The sequence below is a fragment of the Carassius auratus genome, chromosome 32, assembly GCF_003368295.1.
Source record: "Carassius auratus strain Wakin chromosome 32, ASM336829v1, whole genome shotgun sequence".
In the NCBI taxonomy this organism is placed as follows: Eukaryota; Metazoa; Chordata; class Actinopteri; order Cypriniformes; family Cyprinidae; genus Carassius; species Carassius auratus.
The window spans coordinates 33,241,994-33,262,414 of record NC_039274.1 but is presented as its reverse complement, the minus strand read 5'-3'; the positions used below and the strand labels follow the sequence as shown (position 1 = coordinate 33,262,414).

The window sequence follows — 20,421 nt, the reverse complement described above, 5'->3', positions numbered from 1 at the left end:
TCACTGAAGCTCTGCAGAGTAGAGTTACGGAGTGAAACATTACACTTTCAGGGGACAGGGGCGAGTGACAGCGAAAGTGGGAGACAGGAGGATGGTGGGAAGGAAAAAAAATAGAGAAGTAAGCACTTATTAATAATTAGTCATTTGATGTGCCAACATTTTGGATCTGTAATTTGACCTGGTATTCATGGGTATGTGCATGTGTGTTTTTATTTGGCTATACTTTGGGGACAAATTGAGTTACATCTGACAAAACCTTCCTTCGGGGTCCTCATTTAGAGAAATGGTTAATACAGTACAACCAAATCATGTTTTTATTCCAAAAATTCAAAAGCTGTTTGGCTTAGTTTTTAGTAATTGAAACTGATATAAAGCTAAGTAAACTGGCACGTGAGTGTCTGTGTGTGTGGACAAATTCAGTCCAAAGCTGAAGCTCTGAAAGGGCTCAGTTAGCATCGCTCAATAAATATACAGCTTCCTCTCGAGTCTTCTTAAGACCTAGAGCAAAACTCTTCCCAACTGTGAGCACATATTCACACACACATTTTCTTACCTGTCTAAAGAAGGACGGTCACTTCTTACTCATCTTAAAGTTGTGGTCACTTTAGCAAACTGCAGGCAAAAAGGTCCATTATAAATAGTGTAGCGATGTATGACACAGAGATACTGTTTTAAACCAAGCAGCTTTCTGTTAGTTTGCATGGTAAATTTACTTCACCAGTTTGAACCCGATGCAAAATCTGTGTGGAGAAATCTTTTGTCCTTATGCAGAATTCATGATCACATGGATTCCTATTGAAAAGGCAGGAATTTGGGTGCAGAAATTCACTAAACAATGTTTGTTGTTGGTTTTTAAATTCACTTATATCGAAATCAGATGGGAATTAGCTGACTCCTGGTTACAGTTTTGTCCACAAAGTATTTTAACTAGGCCTGTGTATACTGTTCAAAGGTTTGGGTCGGTAAGATTGTTTTTTCATGTTTCTGAACATGAAATATCTTGAACATGAGCTTGAAGTCTCTTATGCTCTCCATGGCTGCTTTTATTAGAATAAAAAATACATGTTTAACTACATGTTAACTAAATAACTATTTTCTCATGACTCACATTTCAAATGATAATTTGATCCTGTAAAGACAAAGCTGAATTTTCAGCAGCTGTTAATCCGGTCTTATGTGTCACATGATGCTTTAGAAATCATGTTATTGGATGAGTGAAACATTCAAAAGAACAGCATTTAATTTTTTTTATTATCAATGTTTTTTATTGTTTGTTTTTTTTGCAAAAATAATGTTAGTATTTTTATGATTATATGAAAATATGTTTTATTAAAACTATGTCTGTGTTTCTGTGCTATGTAACTGCGGTATGTCTTAAACAGCCTGGGGTTAAATGTCAAGCCCAATGGCACAGCGGTGAGCAGAACTGAGATCACTCACTTCACAAGATACAGAGTATTCTGTATGTGAAGGGTATGTGATATATGTCATTTCATTTTAGTGGGCTGCATTGAGATATTTAAAGTAATTAATTATACAATGATATTATTGCTGTGTAATATTATATAGTGTTATGCAAGGAGGAAAAAGACATTCAAACTATGATTTATGTTGCATGTTTCTGCAAAAACATTCAGCAAAAAGTGGTTGATGCTGAGGAGCGAGAGAGAGAGAGGGTACAGATGAGTCAGGGAAGTGTGTTTGTTAGTTTAGTGCTCGTAGTTGGGTTTTCACCAGGCCCTGATGGAAAATGCAGACTTTTTTCACGATTTCTGTGTTGATTTCAGAGAGAAATCTGCAGCATTTTGTGGTGTGGACTTAAACATGGGTTCAGCAGTGATTAGACTTATGAAAGATTTCAGTATTTATTCAAAAATATTAAATAAATGACAACTCAAAGGGGTTATCACAAGCACACAGATTTTCATGTACTTTACAACACCCACACGTGTACACTCTGATACCTGTTGTCAACCACACACACTCTTTAATTAATAAACCCTGATTACTTGCAGGACTTTCCTTCTTGCTTTGCTAAGGTCATTCATTTACTAATTCTCGTGTGTGTGTGTGTGTGTGTGCTGAACTTTCACAGCTGTTGTTTCATGTCCGTGTTGTAAGATCCCATTGAATGGCACACAAACACACACACATATATACATAAATGGATAAACATATTATTAGCTGGATTTCCATGCAAAGTGGCAAATGTAACTTTTGCGCAAAATTTGAATATTGCATAAAAAATTTGCAAATAAGCACCATTTCCGTCCAACGAGTCAATGAGAACAACCCCCCCCCCCCACTGTACTCTCACTCGCCCTCACACTGAACTAATGTATGCTGACCCAGACAGACAGACAAAACATAAAACATGTCACAGAGCAGAGACTGAGAGAGGGAGAGAGATGGTCCCAGAGGCTTTGTTAAATTGATCAGTGTACGGATGGCAGGATACGTGATGAAATGAGAGAGATGGATGGATGGATGAATCTGTGGTCTCATCTCATCACGGCTCTTAGTGCAGGAAATGGCTTTCTACCTGCAGCACTGCAGCTGTCATGTCCAAACTAGCAGACAGTAGCTAGTGTTGTGATGAAAGGAATTTTTAACAGTGTGCACACTTTTCTACTTCATCGGTTATTGAAGTGCCACCATTGATTATAAACAGAGACATGTATTGCAATGAAAAAAGGTGCAAATAAATAATAATCCTAGATAAATAAGTATCATAGTGAGTATTTCTGTGTCTATTTTTTATTATCTTCTGCATAAAGGTTATCGCAACACAACTAATAATTTAAATTGGACACACAGTAAGTAGTAAAGTAGTAAAATCTCAATGTTTTCATGACCTGTCACCAGTATAATTTGTGTCTTAGTTGCTGCATTGCCAAACGTTGGTGTAGATGCTCATCTGATTCCTGCCTTTTCCTCGCTCTCTTTCTGATTGAGTCTCTTTGTGCTCTGGTTGGAACGACTTGTTCTGGAGGGAGTAAATATAGCTGTGCGCAGTGAGGGCAGAGGTAGAGGGGGGCAAGCGTTTTACAATTAGAGCCAAGACTACAAAATTGAGAGCAACAAGGAAAAGGAACATTGGCCAATTTTCAGGTCATCAGTCATAATTTTGTTTACTTCCCTTCAGTAACAACTAAATAACATTTTTTTGTTTTTAATAACATTGATTTGATATTGGATTTGGGTGATATTTGACCTGTTGGTTCATGCAAAGCTTTTATAGGTATGTTACTTTATTTATTTTTTGCAAAAATTAAGAAGAAGATAGTACATACACATACAACATCCCATCCATTAGATCCTAAAATCTACTGTAATCTTCAGCACATGCGACATGTCTTCTGTTTTTAGAATTGTTAGTCCTCTCATAAACTCATTTACATTTTCAGAGCAATATGGTCTCTTGCAACTCGATGTCACGATGCATTTACAAATAGTTATTCTGAGAAGAACAGCTGCAAAAGAACATATCTATTGATTTTATTGCAGTTGCACAAATCATTGAACAGTGTGAGGTAACAAGACCTCTCAGCCAGTTTCAGTTTAATGTATTCTTAGACTGCAGATTTATTTATTGCAGACATCAAAATGTAACAGCCTCTCCCCTGATCAGGTTTATTATAAAGTTAATTAAGTATAAGCCAAAACCTAAAAAGTACATGCAAACTAATCTAAAACACCACAAAATTATTAAAACTGTAACTAAAATTGAAATATGAAAATCTAAAAATAAAATCTAATTCAAAAAGTTATCAATAACTATAAAAGTAATATCAGTGATACAACAATAACACTGCCACTCATTTGTATTAGAATATGCAACAACTTGTGTCTAATTTCTGTGTTTTTCAGAATGTTGAGGCTGCAGCAACATGGAACTCTGGGAAACGGAACACCGGCGCTCTCCCGTGCACCTGAATGCAGAGCAGAAACATGGAGTAAGGTGTAAGAACAAAGCCCAGCAAACTTCGCAAGCACTTTTGAAAGACTGCTGCAAGCAACGGGAACATGCGCCAGAAGAGAAGAGCAACAAACCCCAGTGCTCTCTGGACTCTCAACAGACAAGCACAGGAACCTATCAGAGAGGACAATCAAGACAGTGGAGCCAATGACAATGACCTTCAACAGAAGAGCAGTTTGTGTCCAATATTCAGTGATTCAGTGATTCAGTTACAGTTGTTAAAAAGTGCCTCGTTTTTAATTGTCGCTTTCTGAATATAGACTTTCAATTGTTCAAGAATTGACTGATGTGCTTGAAGGTTGCTATTCTTTAATTTTTATGTACATTTTATGGAAGGAAAAGGGTGTCTTTAAAGACATCAACAACACTGATGGTAATTCTTCTGCTGATAATGATGAAGATGAAGTTATTATAAATCTCACATTGTGTTCTTCATGGTGTTTAGCTAATCTAGCATCACAGATGTGTTGACTGACTGCTTCATCATCCTTCCCTGTTCCTTGTTTCTTTCTTTACCCCCTTTGCCCCGTGCATGACATGTTCTGGCCATGCATTCATTAGTACTTAAAAGCCTGTCTCGTTTCTGCATCTCTTCCCTCCCTCTTCCCTTCACAGAAGCGTCCTGAAAGGAACCAGCAAGAGACATTTGGCTCAGTGACACTAAGTGTCTATTTTTACTCTAAGGGTGGGGTGCTTCTGTGATGGTGTCCTGCGGTAGCTTACCTCCACTGGCACGCAAGGATGCTAGCTGACCCATTCCACATTGGATTATACCAATGATAGTCCAGAACGGGGGGGTGTAAAGGATATCATTTTGAAATCATCCCCTCACACTCCCACAGTGACACCCATTGCTGGCCAACAGTGGTAAAATAAAAACAGGAATGTTAAAAACATGATTTTCTCATGTGATTTATTTTCTTTCTTTTTTTTACTTTTTATTATAGTGGAAGATCTTTTATCTTATAAAGAATTTCTTCTGAATTAATTTAAAGGGACAGTTGACTTAAAATTGAACCATTTGTCATTATTTTGTCTTTTCAAACCTGTTTGACTTCCTTCTGCTGGTCTAGAACAACTTGAGGGTGAATAAATGATGCCAGAATTGTATTTTTTGGATGAACTATATTTTGCCTTATTATCTGCTTCTGACAACCCTCAGTGATTGATATGGATATTTATTTATGATATTCAGTGTGTGATGGTTATGTTTGCACTAGTGTGTATATGTAGTATGTTTGTTCCTGACTCTTTACTGAACTGTTTCAGGGTGTTCCATCTTGACTTGTGATTGTAACAAATGGTGTTTACTGGATCCAGACTGACAAATACACAATGATCATAACCAGCTGCACTTTTTATCAGGAGGGGAATGCCACATAATGATTATTCAAATCCTATAGGATAATACATTTCAACAACCAGACCACAAGTCAATTAAGAAGTTGATTAGGGTTGGAGTTTCAAGGTAAAATGTGTTGACCTTAAAGGGATAGTTCCCCAAAAAAGGAAGATATTCTGAAGACGTTGAGATCTAAACATCATCAGGCCCCTGACATTCAATGTATTAACAAAAACAACTCTGAGACATTTTTCAAAATATCTTCTACAGTGTTCCATAAAAAAAAAAAATAATCATACAGGTTTGGAAGGACCGGAGGGTAAGAATAGCCTAAATGATGGCAGAATTTTCTTTTTTGGGTGAACTATTCGTATCTAATGAACAAAATCTTATTTTACACTAACATTATATGAAAAAGAAGAGAGGACTTGTCATATTACATAAGAAACTTTAAGAACTTTCCTAAAGCTGTGTTTGGTTCATGTTGACAGGGATTGTAGCAAATATCAATACGCTCTTTTATTTTATAATTTTTTTTACCGTTATATTGCGAATTTCAAGCTGCTTCAAAAAAGGCCAGGCAAGCCACTATATATAAACATGATAAATTGTGGAGCTCTTAAATTTATAGAGAAACTTTGCTAAATTTTTACTCAATATTTTGAACAGCAAGGACACACACACATACACAACAGAAACAAAAAAGACAAGCACATATAATAGGTCTATATATAACATATAATTTTTGTCTCTATATTTAGCTGCTATTGTATTATGCTGCTATTGTATAATGCTCTTTTTAATCAAAGTAAAAACAAGTCACTTGCCTCTGCATTTCTTACACTTGCAATTTTATGAAGAACCTTTAAAATCAATGGAACCTTTCCATTCCACAAAAGATTCTGTATATTGGAAAACCTTTATAATTTTATAATGTTCTTCAAATGGTTCTTCTATAGTATAGTTACGAACCCCACATTTAGGTTCCTTTATCTTTTTATAGTGTTGCGCATTCTAGCCAATCACACATGACAGTGTTGATTTCATGAATGCAATGGCCAATCAGAGGCGTTCAGATGAGTCATCGCTGCGCACACTCGCTGAACGAATTCTGCTGTATGGTGAATTCACTCTTCATAAACAACAAAGTTAAGATGTATGCTACATAAGTAATAGATTCATTTATCATACAGTGTAGACTGCTTCATTGATTATAACAGGAGTGATATAATCTTTATGTTGTTTTCAAGGTGTCACGCTGGAAACAACATAAATAAAGCAGCTGCTTTACTTTCTAAAATGTATTTAAACAGATTTAAATAGCCATTCAGATTTGTGAATTTAACTAATGAGGTGTTACGTATTGGTCTTTATAGTTCATTTGCACTTTAATCTGTGTAAAATGTTTATGCAAAAACTTTCTGTATTGCTTTATTGTATTTAAATATTCAGTTATTCTTTTTATAAAAAAACTTATTAAACCTGTTATACTGTATTATGACCATTAGACTAACTGTTATACTGTATTTTTTTAACTAAATTTTAATATAGTTATAATACCGTATTCCACGATAAAAGCATTTGCAATTAACCGCAACATGAAAATTACCAGATACCATGAGGATGAGGGTTAAAGAAAAAATCACTCCGGATCACAGCCAGCCTGCTCTCTTTCGACTGTTGCCCCCTTGTTAGCGCTACATAGCACAGACCACCAGAACAGCTGGTCACAAGAACAGTTTTTCCCCCCCGCAGGCTACATTCAGCCTTGAACAATTCAAACTTTCATAACTATTCATTTTCCATTATAACTGACATATTTATACATAGCATCTGAAAATTTTACATTTGTAAACTAGCCTACATAAATTGTACACTTGTAAATAACACATCTGTACTTCATTAAAGCAATTATGTTTTTTTTTTCTCTATATTTCTATAGCCTATTATATCACATTCATTTTCTTTCTAATTTTATATTTGTGTTTTATTTCATCTCTACTGTGTAATGCCTATGTGTGTCTGCACTATCATGTATGTTTGCTCTATTTCTGTATTTTCTTCTGCACTGGAAGCACCTGTCACCAAGACAAATCACTTGCATGTGTAAACACACTTGGCGATAAAGCTCATTCTGACTTCTGACATCTGGTAGCCTGGTATTTAAAATAGCTGGGTTTATGATGTGCGTAGTTATTAGGCTACTTTTAGCCTTACCCTGGAGTTGGTTCACTTTCCGCATGTTGCAGAGTGACATTATTTGTCATACTTTCAACTTTATTTCTCGTAAATGTGAACTACAGTATATCTTTCAATTGTGAGTTACTTATAGTTAGTTATTTCATTCTATCTCATAATTGTCTTTATTTTTTGTTCTGAGGTAGATACAGCTTCCATAGTATGTGCCCTGTCATGCATTCACTGTCCTCTATAAACAGATAGAGTGGTAACAGTACCTCGGCTATACACCAGTGAACAGCAAGTTGTCTAGTTTTACTCAGAGCTGATAGATTACAGTATACAGAGTCTTAAGGGTCATTCCACACATTTTTCATGCACGTATCACCAGTACAAAAGGGATCTTTGTGTGGAAGGCCTGGTTTCAACTTGTACGTGCACACCGACATCAGTTGAAGGCTGGGTTTCTAGGACTGGAAGTCAGGGCACATATTCATGGGTGGCCTATTACCACAGGAGTACTTGTATTATTCAGAACATCCAGTGGCCCCGGCACAATTAAACCTCAAACTCTGTGCATTGAGAAACACTTGCTATGCAACTGCTTTTTATATTCTTACCCATCAACAGCACATGCAGGAAAAACCTGATGGCCTTTGCTCTGTGATGAAACGAACACTCTCACCTACACGAGAAACACAGAAGTGAAGGTACATGTATTTGCCAACCATGACCTGCTGATAATCCACACGTGTCTGTAGTTTCACCATCTTGCCACAGGGTCTGTGGCTCGGCACACGGCTGAAGGCAGCAGAATAAGTGTGTGTGTGCGCACATACTTTAGGGCTCTTTTGATTCGGATAAAAAGGGTTTCTGTGGGTCTTAAAAATTCTTAATTCACCCTTCCACATAAAAGGCCTAAAAAGTTCCTAAATCGGAGCAGAAAGTCTTGCCATTAAATGTTGCATGTATTGCAAAAAATGAATATCTTCCTTAGGAGTTTTGTTTTTCAGTACAATTAAATATCTAAAGATCCTCAAATCAAGGTACATTTACTTGAGATGCAAATTGAACATATGAAGTCTTGTTCACTGAGAAACTGAACAAAATTAAGTTTATGCTTACGTCATGTCATTTTGCTTCTCAAGTGTATCTTGATTTAACAATATTTATGGAAAACAAGACATAACTGATTAATTTTGCAGTGATTAGAAGCAACAATAAAAGTTATTTCCATATTCTAGTGGTTTGGAAGCAAACCTATTCGAGATCAAAGCTTTTATTTAAATAATTTAGAGACTATATTAATGTGTTCCATTCATTGTATTCTTTAAATTTCCATTCATAAAACCTGCAGAAACTCTTGATAAAGTACCCGAGCATGTAATCGTTTAAAGGTTTATTGTAAAATAAAAAAGAAACAAGACTCTCAGTAAAGGTGCAGCTTTTTTCAATATATTTATTACACAATGTCATTTAGATTAAATTGTTCAACATAACACAAAACCAAGCCTTATGCTTATTTCACCATACTTTAAAGTATTTAAATGGCATTGACATGTCTTCAACACTGCATTGGCAGCAAGGTGAAGCATACAGAAAATGTGCATTGTACAGAGGAATAAGCAAACACTACAATTGATTCTTACACTGAGCCATACAGCAGGAAGTCCTCCTGCTTTATTACTTCCCTTTTGGCTAAGCAAGACAGGAAGGCCAGTGAGTATGTGCGCTTGATAGAGAGAGCGACACAGTACTAGTGGTTATCACAAGCTACTTTGGTACATACAGTCTCCTGTTTCCTCTCCTGTCCTCACAGATTTCAATGTGGCACAGGTGTAGTCAGTAAAGCCTCATTGATCGCTCAGTCCTTTGAGTGGAAGGTCTAACCAAAGTTCAGCAGACACAGGTCGATGGGGAACAGTAGGTTTGCTGTGTGTACTCATCGCCCACAGCATGGAAGGTAATTATGTTTTAATGCATTTTAATACCCTGTCATTATCGCTAAACTAAAACAGCTTTCTGTTGGACACTTTTCTCTTGCCAGTTTCCTTTACACCATGTATCTATATTTCCCAGACGCCAAATAAATGTGGCCATATTTGCCATGTTTGTGTTCCAGTGAATCTGGTTTACACAGAATAACTCTAGTCAAACCAAGGTTTCTTTTGAAGCTCAGATGAGATTGTGGGGTTCTTTCTGAATGCTTGAGACTGAAGCTGTCAGAAGTTGGCTTCACATCTGAACAAAAAGGCTCCCTGTACCCTAGCCTAGCTGTACAGAGTGTGAATAGCAGAGCGGTGAGAGAGCGAGGAAGGGTCACGTCACTGCGGGGCCTCTATATTTTATTTTCCCCTAAGAGCTGCCTGAGAACCCACAGACACATGCTACAGAATTCCCCCGCATGCAGCCTGAGAGAGAAAGGGAGGGAGGGAAACAAGGAGACTTGGCTGAAAAAAAAAAAAATGACAGTATGCAAAATGTTCACGCACACATAGGGATTTATTTTTGCATTTGTGTCTTTTGGTCCACCTTTACTTGTTGTTCAGCTAAATTGCAAATGACTAGTCATTAGAAATAGCATACAATTTTACAGCTTTTACACACAGAAAAGCTTTTGATTCTCACTGCAAAGGTCTTAAAGTGGAATGTTCCATTATCAAAGCATTTTTAGGGGGATTGTGGTAATCCATTGTACAATGTATGTAATCAAGATTGACAGAAAACCCCTCAGTTTATTTTTTTTGTGTGTGTGTCCTGGCCTCAAGCAGGGTGGATGGAGGATAGAAAAGGGGATTTTTTTTTTTTATACACAGGCCATTCTAGTGGGAAAAGGTTAGGGGTCATTCTTACAAAGGTGGCAGTTACTACGGCATTGTAGAAGCAAGACTAACTGTCATTTATGATTATGATGATCAGAAATTATTTGTCAAACATGGTAATTCATTCAAGGGAGTCATTCTCTTACAACATTATGGATAAAGTCATTTTAGAATTGTGTTTTTTAATACTCTAATAGATCTGCTAGGCTATTTTCAAAACAGTTCAGATTAATAATGGTGTTCACAGATCGCAAGCTTGCTCAAATACACATGCCTTTGTTTTCAGGTAGTTTCTTTTTAGCAGTTCAGTCCTAAATAAAAGAACAAAATAAGTCCACAATGAACTCGAAGAACCCTGTGAGATCATTCTGACAGCGCGCACACGCCATCTGGTGCCCGTATGAGGCACGCGCTGTGAAATTAATTTGGATCGACCTTCATTATATATTGGTTGACATAACTACCGACCTTAAAAGTTTTAAAAAGTCAAATAATTTCGTTTTGATCGGTCCTTAAATTACAACACAAGCATATTGATTATCTTAAAAAGTTCGATTTACGGCACAACAGAAATGACCCAACTCTAGCTTCATTAAAATAGTCATACAAGTCTAGCCTAACGCAGAGAAAATTTGGCCTGAACTATTAAAATCATATTTTGTCAGTAGCATCCAGAAATAAAAATAAATTTCTAACAAACTGAATTCTAGGGGGTATCAGCAAGGAGAAGGAAAGAGAAAGAGTGTCTTATGGATGCATTGTTTACGTTTTACAAATTGATTACATTGTTATGCTTAGGACTATTGCTGGAGTACTAATACCAACCATGTTTATCTTCTAAAAATAACAATTACCAAGGGGAAGTAAAGCACAAACTAGGAAACTCAGAACTCACAAATTTAATGCAAGTGAAAGTGACAACAGATCTGGTGCCATCTAAAATACAGAAGAGAAAAACACTTCACATTTAAGTCTGTTGGGGTTAATGACAGTTGCCACTGGAGTACATACAGTAGAAAACGTGAAGAGACAGACCTCAATCTGATGTCAGTTTGACCAGCAAAGTTGTATTGGGTATCAATGTTCCCTCAGAAAGTGGATTGGTACCCTCTCCTGTAGGTGAGGTAATATTCCCAAGATCCCATGAGGAATAGACAGTTGGCTGACGTGGAGTATATTCTCCTGTAAATGGCAGCGGTGATTCTTTGGTGAAGGCTATAGCAGCAGTTGGCATAAGCTCAGGGACACTTAAATCCACTGTACGGTCATCAGTTTCATTTTGTAAGGATGAGATCATACTTTCCTCCATCACTGATGTTGAATTGGAGCGGTATTGCTTGCTTTCAGGATCCACTTCTTTCTTTGCCGTGTTGCCAGCAGCGTTAGTGAAGGAGGCGCTACCCGCTATATCTGAAAACTGAACTGGTTTATAAGCGTTTAGGCCCATTTTTGTAGAAGACATGTTGATGTTTGATTTGGCTGAGGTTTTATCAAATTTATTAATGTACCTTCCTACTACAAAGCTGCTTGTGGGTCTTGATCCCTGGCTTTGTATTAGGTTAGCTTTGCCAGGAGTTTTTATAGCAGATCTGTGTATAGGTGACTGGTAAGTGAGCTTTGCGGAGCTATTAGTTTTATGTCTGTTAATGTCAGCAGCTCTATATATTGCAGATTGGTAGGTTGGGATGGCAGAGACATTCTGATGGTTTGAAATTTCTTCAGATCTCTTTCCTTCTTGAGTCACTTCGGCCCACCTATTATTTACAGTGCTGCTCGTCGGCCGCAATCTCATGGGACTGTAAGATTCAGTAATATTTGATTGTGTTATTCCAGCAGTGTTTCCTTCTTTGGTTTCCTTTGTCGGACTCAACAGACGTTCATGTTTCTTCAAGCTATGTGCTGAGGCAAGCCTACTTGAAGTCCACTTCTGAGATGTTTTTGACTGAACTATATCAACCGTCAACCCACCGTACCCCGTTTTAGGGTGGTTCTGAAGGAAAACAGCTCCATTATTTGTAAGTCTTGCTGAAGTATCCGTGCCGCTCAGAGAGGTTTTCATCAATACAGCTTGACCTTTAACAACATGGGGCTTTGGAGAATTAGACATCGGGTTACTTGCACCTACAGTAGAAGAGACGGTTGCATGCTGAGGTCCATTATCAAAAGAATCTGTCTGATCCAGAGGTTGCTTTTCTTGGCTTTTTTCAATGTCCTTGAACTGAAAAGGCACTTTCTGGTAGCTCTTACGCATCAATGGCTTTTGAGCGAGTGCATTTAAGGTTGCATGTGGACGAGTAGGTGCATATTGCACAGAATTTGAGAGAGGTTTTTGGCCAGAGTGCATTTCGGTTTTTTGTACAAATGTCTGCAATGAAGGGACAAATGCGAAACCTTTAAAAGCATATGGCTTTTCAGAAGTTAGATAATATGGTCTGTTTTGGCTACTAGATGTACCTGAATTTTCTGATGTGCCTTGAGTGCCTGCCACAGATGGACTAACGCGGTGGACGCTCTCTATTGTGTTACCAGGCACAAGATTTAGTGCAGGATAATTTTGAACGAATAATGATTGATTCAGATCGGCCTTATTTCGGATGTTATGCGGACTTGACTTCTTTAATGAACGATTTGTGGTGTATGGTAGGTTCATATTTTTAGCACGTTGTGAAACTAACATTGTGTTTTTTGCAAACTGCCCTTGTGGAGTCAAGTCTGTGTTATGTTTTGACCGGTCGAGTAGCGTAGACATTTGGATGCTACTGTTCTCATCTGATAGGAAGTAAGAACGGGCATTATTGGTCACTGATGGCCTGAAGGCAGATTTACCTGTAGCCAAATTATCATACTCCTTTTGACTGTGAAATGTTTGAATATGCGCAAGATTGGGCCTACTTTGTCCCCTATTTTGGTACTCATTTTGTGTAGATGTCAACTGAACGCCCTTGAAAGTGTAGCTGCTCGTGGCCGATTTTGTTTTGGGACTAGCAACCCTTTCAGAATCAGACAGCTTGACACGATCACGTTGAGAAGAAAATAGGAGAGATTTTTTTAACGGAACGATGTCATGACCTCTATTTAAATTTGATCCCGTAAAGCCAGGAGATATTGCGGTCGGGATTGTTGGAGGTTTGTACACCTTGGAAAGAGCTAGATCCCTTGTATTCGCATAGGATATGTGAGAAATGACTGCAGTCCCAGCAGAAGAAATATGTGGTGATGGTTTGCTCACTTGTTGATTTGCTCTAACAGTTGAGGGGGATGTATTCCTCAGCACATTCGGATTCTGCCCATTGTTTTGAGGTAAATGATCAAACAGCATGTTTCTATCACTTTTGTGCCTCATTTGGTTTACAGTTGAGCTTCTAGACATATATTCAGATGGAATATTATTCTTCAAATAGGGTTCATTGCGTCGTAATGGTTGTGAACTTTCTGATTTCAAAATATTCTGATATCCAAATGAGCCAGATCTATCCATATTGGCTGCATGCATTCCAGCATTTTTCCTCACTAGCCTTTGGGCTATATTTGGATCGCTAGAGCCCATTTGGCTCCCTTTAAAGTCGAACAGATTTTGATCCTGTCTGACTGTTTGCAAAGCATAGCTTCTTTTAGCATCAATTCCATCATTAAATTTGACACTTGAAAATTCAACAGGATTATTTCTGCGATTGGTATTGGTCTGGACTTGATTTGGGACTGAATGGTAATAGAGAACATCTGAAGAAGCTCTTGTGTCAGTGCGGCTGAAGCTTGGATTTTTTGCATTGCCATCATTTCTCTGGCTGTATGAGGCCAGGTTGGTCCTGGGTAGCTGATTTTTGCTGTTAAATTGTTGTAAAAACTGCCTTTGAAGTCTGCCTCTTACTGGACTTTGAATGGGTGGACTAACACTTTTGACATTTTCCAACACTTGTATTTGGATCTTTGAATCATCTGTGATGTCTCCTAAGGGCACTGGGTGATGAACCAACAATAGTTTTTTGTTATTATTTATAATGGCAACAAAAATAAAGCCAGTTTATTTAGATAGTCATGCTATATTATATGTAATTCTGAGAAACCATCCAAAAAGGACAATACATTTTGACTTTTAATCACAGGTGTTCCAAGTATCTACTGAAAAACTCAAGTTACATTAAGTCAAATAGCAAATGATTTTATCTAAAGCCACTTGCAAACTAGGACAACAGAAGCAATCAAAACAACAAAATCTTACCAACTGACACATCAGGCAAACATCCCACAACAGAAAGAATCAAACCAACCAAAGCCAGTCTATAAAAAAAAAAGTAGTCAGACTTAAAATTATATATGTATATATAAAACAAAAAAATTACAAAAATAAAACAGTTGTATTAAAGTGAAGGTCTGAATGCTTACCTCAGATAGAATTGAAGAGACATGTTTTAAGGACTAATGCGCTTGTGCTTTCGTGCCACACCTGCTCAAAGTTAGCCTCCTAATGTTGGCTCACTGAAACGCTAATATCGTTGATCGGGATACTGGTGATCACTATGATGAGACTCACCTGAATACATTTAAAGCTAAAGACGTGCACATTTGCACATTCACATTTTATGAGTTCTGAAAGTATGATGAAAATTTGTTACGCTGTCCTTTCCTTTAAAACAAGTATATGTAGTGATTAAAAAAAGACAATGTGCTAAACCTGTCATAAAAATTATAAAAATATTTATTTGGTACACATCAGTATACAGTAATCCTATAATGTCTTCTTAAAATATAAAATACTTATACACATTTAAAAAAAAATAATCATGAAACTTGTTTAAAAAGATAAATATAATCCAAGTTCTGTCATCTGATACAAATGTAACACTGAAAACCAAACTTTTTTATTATTAAACTTATTAAACACAATTAATGTTTCATAGAAATTATATAAAAAAAAAACTTGTTCGTTACAGTCTTTTGTAACAGCAAAGACAGCACCAAAAACATTGGCCTAAAGCTATACTGGAAGGGTGGGTCTTTTTTTTTTTACGTTTTTGTTGCTGTGTTTATAGGTTGCTAACAATCCTAAACGTCTGTTATGGTGACAAGCCACACCCGACAGCAAACAGTCCTCCTTCACAGGTGACATTCCACCGCTTCAGCTCCCAAACACATCATCCAGGATCCCTCTGCGGGGTGTCATCCATAACCTGGAGGCAGGGCAGTGACCCCCACAGTCACAGAAGGGGACACATCCACCCATATGTTCAGATTAGCAGTAAACCAGTGTTTTTCAATATTGATCATACTTAAATGGTTTCATCTGTTCCCTTAATTGTGTTCGGTTGCATCTTTTGGCCTAAGGATTGTCTGAATGACAATCAACAACTTGAAATGTTGTCTTTCACATCATGTAGCCGACCATCCTTGCCAGGTCCCTCAAGTCTTCATCGGTCACACAATCTGAAAACGAAAAAGATGCATGACACTTAACTCTCTTGGAACTCAATACATGTATTAAAGACATTCAAACATACTAGTTAAACATAAATTATCAAACAGTTGAAAAGAAGTTATCGAGGTGAGATAGGGTACTCACTTCTCCGCGCACCCCCGGTGACTTTTTTGCACAGGCGACTTAAGCATTGCCTCAGGTGTCCTTTTCGCGATCTTGGCGGCGGCGGGACGTCCTCTTTTGGTAGGATGACCACGTCCCGATTTGGCTTATCGGTGTCTTCATCGTCATCCGCACATTCCTCCACGCTGCCCGCGGTAACTAGTCTATCAAAAATTTCTTCGTCTATCGGTAGGTTCTCCTGGATTCTCGCCTTCGTCAGCGGAGTCGAGTGACGGCACAGGGGACACATTACGCGGGGTTCAGGGCTCTCCACGGACCCCGCGAGCGTCACCAGGCAGCTCTCACAAAACGTGTGTTTGCAGCACAACTGGCGAGGACACCGACGACCGAGGTTGTAAGATCGGTAGCAGATTCCGCACTCCGTTTCTGGACACATGTTGCATTTTGTTTTCTTCTGTCGTGATGCGAAATCTCGAAGCAGTTGGTAGTAAAGTGCCGGGGATTCATACTTATAGTGAAGAAGGCTTCGTAGGAGGAGGGAGGAGTCAAACAGGACAAGCAATTCTAAACAAAGTGATGTCATCGTCTCTAAGCACAGGTGGGATTTAGCGATACCACGTATTTTGTTTTCGATCCAATACCGATACTAAAAGGCCAGTATCATCGAAAACTGAACTTTTCAATCATGAAATGGATAAAATCAGTGAAATGGATAATGATATCCAGTTAACTTTCTATTTGAAACGCATTTTAACATTCAATACACCTTAATTACAACTAATTAGGATATATATTTGTTTATACATGGTTATATGTGTACTGTTATGGTTAAACCATGGAAATCTACAAATACTAGAGTTGAACTACGGTCACTTTAGTAAATCCATTATCCATCAGGGTAAATTCTTATCAGGGGCGGACTTACCCATTAGGCAAAGGTAGACGACTGCCTTGGGCCCCAAAAGCTAAGGGCCACCAAAAATGCTTATCATGCGAGATCAGCGAACGCGGTTGCTGTTTACGGTGTTTATTACCACGACAAGTGTCTGCGTATCCGAGTTTAACGTGCTTCTTGTGTATCCTGCTTGTAGCAAATTAAAATATTATGCTTCTGAAGTTGACTGCCGCGCGAGGTCTCTCTTTCCCAGCGCGCGCACACTTCTCTGTCTGCCTCTGCTCTGTTCAGGGAGCGGCTGAAAGGAGAGGAGCTGCGCTTTCAATTAAAACACAGATATGTTGCTTCTCTAATTTTACATGCAATTATAGCAGAAACCACAGCACAGCTATTGTCTTTATCTTGTGTGTAGGCTATTTGATATGAATCAGTGAAAACAGGTTTTAGAATTTAGCTGCACCAAAATACAGTATATGTCAAATATAGGCAAACAAATATTCAGAAGAAGTGAGCTGTCCAGTCTTGCGAAACTGCAAACAGGTTTGTGTAAGTAAATTACTCAGTCGAAGAAAGAGAAGTAATAGGAACCTAGTATTTCTATTTTTTTTTTCATGTCTAATAGACATGAACAAGTTCTTTGAAAAACATCTATGACCTATGAATCATGTCTATTCTTCATGCTCTGATAACTATGGTTTCACAAATAATAAACAAGATATATTCTGTTCAGACAGCTCAAACATGTATTTTAGACTGGGACTAGCCTTGTCCGTGATACAATGGGGAAAAATATTAATTTAAGGTACATTTAGAACAGATAAAAATGTGGGATTTAAGTTGCGATTATTCACATGTTGACAATCATGCAATAAATTGGGATTATATATTTTAATTGATTGACAGCCCTTAGTTAAAATAAAATAAAATGTAGGCTTATGCTTGTAACTCATCAGTGGACTTTCCTCGTCAATATAGGCTATATTTTTTCACACTTTTCTCATTCTCACTTATTCAAATTATTATATGAATGAACCTCTGAAGGGAACTGATTGTCTTCAGAAAAGTTTTCATTCAGAAATGTTTTCTCTTTTACAAGGAGAAACACAGCAACTCCATGAAATGGCGGCAACAGTGAGAATAAAAGGCACACATTCTTTCTTTGCATGAACATAGCGTGATGTAAATCTTCCCACGTAGTGACGTAGAGATGTTTGGGCGAGAACAAGCTGTTTTAGTGGAGTGTGGATGAGCTTTAACTTTTATAAAGTTTAGATCTGAGACTTAAGTCTTTACAACTTTACAGATCTTCTTTATGCACCAAAAGCTTGTAACACTCCAAAGAGAAAAGGAAAATTTAAATCGCATCATATGACCCCTCAAACTCTGAATTTTTTGTTTGTTTTTCTTTATGTTTGTACAAGAAAACTGTGTGTAAATATATATTGTAAATACAATGGCCATTTTTCTTTTTTCCCTATAGCTTACTGGAATCCATGACTTTGTTATTTACTGTAAGTTTGGAGGAAACAACTTCTATGAAAATAAACCGTGATTACAGCAAGGGAAATACAATACATCCGGGCTGTGCTGCACATTATTAGCCTTCTCCAAACAAAACCACTCTACCCTACTGTTAGATTTCCCAGAATGCACTGGTCTTGGGTGTGCCATGCTAAACTGACTGTAGCCAGCTGTCCTTTCCTTGGAGTTCTTACTGTATTCTCTGGTATCCCTCATAACCTTTTGAACTTACTTCTTAAGAACTCATACTTGTTTACCCTGTTATCTTATACTTTTGTGTTTAGATCAAAGTTCAGTGTTTGTTGTGTGTGTTTGCGTGTATGTAATAGAAATATGAATCTCACTGATTTTATAACGTTGTATAAATGCCTAAAGGTATTTGTGTTAATCCTGAAAGAGGAGTCCTGATGAGTTATATGTGATCAAGACGAAAAAAGGAGGAAGTTGATCCAAAACAGTTTTTCCCCCAAACTTCAGACTATTTAACCTTGAAAAAAAGAGGACTGGAAAAGTGAGTGAATCTTTCATCCTTCTTTTATGCACTATAAACTTTAGCGCCAATAGAACAGCTTTCGTTCTCTAAATGACAGCAATGATAATCTGTGCAAAAAATTCAATTAAAACTCATTGTGCAAAGAGTTCACAAATATATAAATATATATTTAATTGTCCTTTCTATTTCCTTGCCAGTTCTTAATATTAAAGTGTAGATTGTGTGACAGATTTTCACCGTATAGCGACATGCAATCTTTCAGAAAACAATCAACTCACAAGTGGTTTTGTTTAGTGTTGTTTAGCTTATTTCAGCTACATTTGCAAATTGCCACTGCAAATGACAATAACATACAATTAGCAATATTGAATATGAAAATCTGCAGTGCTTATATTTTAATTATAAAGGGGTGATTATAGGGTGGATGTTTTCATGCTTCGTTTTTTTTTAAACGCATTATTTTTCACATAATTTACCTTTATTCCACACCGATCTGTCATTTCTCTGAGAAAAGGAATGATCATTTCCTTATTTTATGAAGATTAAAATCCACATTCTCTGTGGATTACAGTTTCCTTCATCATGTCAGAGTCTCGACCAATGCCTGCACAAACTGAGGTGCCTCTACTCCAGTTTGCTATCAAGAGTATGACCAGGACTCCTAACTCCTGCGCACAAACTCCAAAATTTGAACACGTAAAATGTATTGAAGTCACTGCAAAACATTTTACAGCATGCAATGTTTAAGGTTTTAAATTATGCAATAACAGATATGCTCTAAAAAAATCAATCACGTGAAAGGACCGACACAACACTCTTTATGTGATTCACACCGAAGAAATGCATCAATTAGATGGCTCTTAGAACTGCTCTCTCCCAAAGAAGATGCTAAATCCCCACAATAAATAAACTCAACTGCTGGGTTATGTCTGACCCTTGATCTGAGTAACACAGAAACTACTCAAACACTGGGTTTTTATGTATGTCTGAGCCAGGAGCAGGGGTAACAAACAAAAAAAGACCCAAAAGTCTTAACCCATTTGGGTTGAAATTTTTTTTTTTTAGAGTGTATGGTTCAAAATAAAGAAGACAACAATAAGCCTATTGTGGAGCCTGGCTGACAAATTTTAGAGGATCAAGTTGAACTATATCCATTGACTTAAAATTGTACATTCATTACAACTGAACCCTTATAGTTAAATTTCCAAAAAAATTGTGGGGTTCTGAAGATAACTCCACTAGTCATGGTATTTGCTTTAATATTTTATTGAATTTAATAAATTTTATCCATTTGATTTAAGTCTAGAAATGCTTCATGGACCCATTTTTCATGTTCATATTATAGTGTGCGTATAATCCCATAATCATCCTTGTCATTAACTGCTATGCCAGTATTTATGATCTATTTTGTAATAAAGCTATTGGTTATTTTCAAACTTTTTGTACAGTGTTATGTTTTGTATGCAATATAGATAGATAGATAGATAGATAGATAGATAGATAGATAGATAGATAGATAGATAGATAGATAGATAGATAGCTAGATAGATAGATAGATAGATAGATAGATAGATAGATAGATAGATAGATAGATAGATAGGCCTGCAGCCTTCTGTTTGTTATAAAAAGTGCATTGTTAAATTACAAGAAAAAAA

General features: G+C 37.1%; 3 protein-coding genes across 5 annotated transcripts in view; 1 reads left to right on the top strand and 2 right to left on the bottom strand.

The window, feature by feature from the left end:
• LOC113052229 (insulin receptor substrate 1-B-like) overlaps positions 1–4,875 on the top strand; it is a 42,076-nt gene extending 37,201 nt beyond the window's left edge. For all 3 annotated transcript variants that reach the window (XM_026216619.1, XM_026216616.1, XM_026216617.1), the window contains one exon: positions 3,871–4,875. In XM_026216619.1, coding sequence (XP_026072404.1) covers positions 3,871–3,878 — 8 coding nt within the window. In that variant the 3' untranslated portion in view covers positions 3,879–4,875. The remainder of the gene's footprint in view (positions 1–3,870) is intronic.
• A 6,330-nt stretch (positions 4,876–11,205) lies between these two features.
• LOC113052228 (uncharacterized) lies at positions 11,206–14,811 on the bottom strand. Its single transcript, XM_026216615.1, has 3 exons — positions 14,705–14,811; positions 14,541–14,599; positions 11,206–14,278 (listed from the first exon to the last, which is right to left on the bottom strand). Exons 1-3 carry the CDS (start codon positions 14,725–14,727, stop codon positions 11,358–11,360), a joined length of 3,003 nt encoding a protein of 1,000 aa, XP_026072400.1. The 5' UTR covers positions 14,728–14,811; the 3' UTR covers positions 11,206–11,357.
• An 872-nt stretch (positions 14,812–15,683) lies between these two features.
• Positions 15,684–16,293, bottom strand: LOC113052448 (E3 ubiquitin-protein ligase RNF182-like). The gene is made up of 2 exons (XM_026216881.1): positions 15,879–16,293; positions 15,684–15,742 (listed from the first exon to the last, which is right to left on the bottom strand). The coding sequence occupies exons 1-2, from the start codon at positions 16,291–16,293 to the stop codon at positions 15,684–15,686; spliced, it is 474 nt and encodes a 157-aa protein (XP_026072666.1).
• Between the last annotated feature and the right edge of the window lie 4,128 nt (positions 16,294–20,421).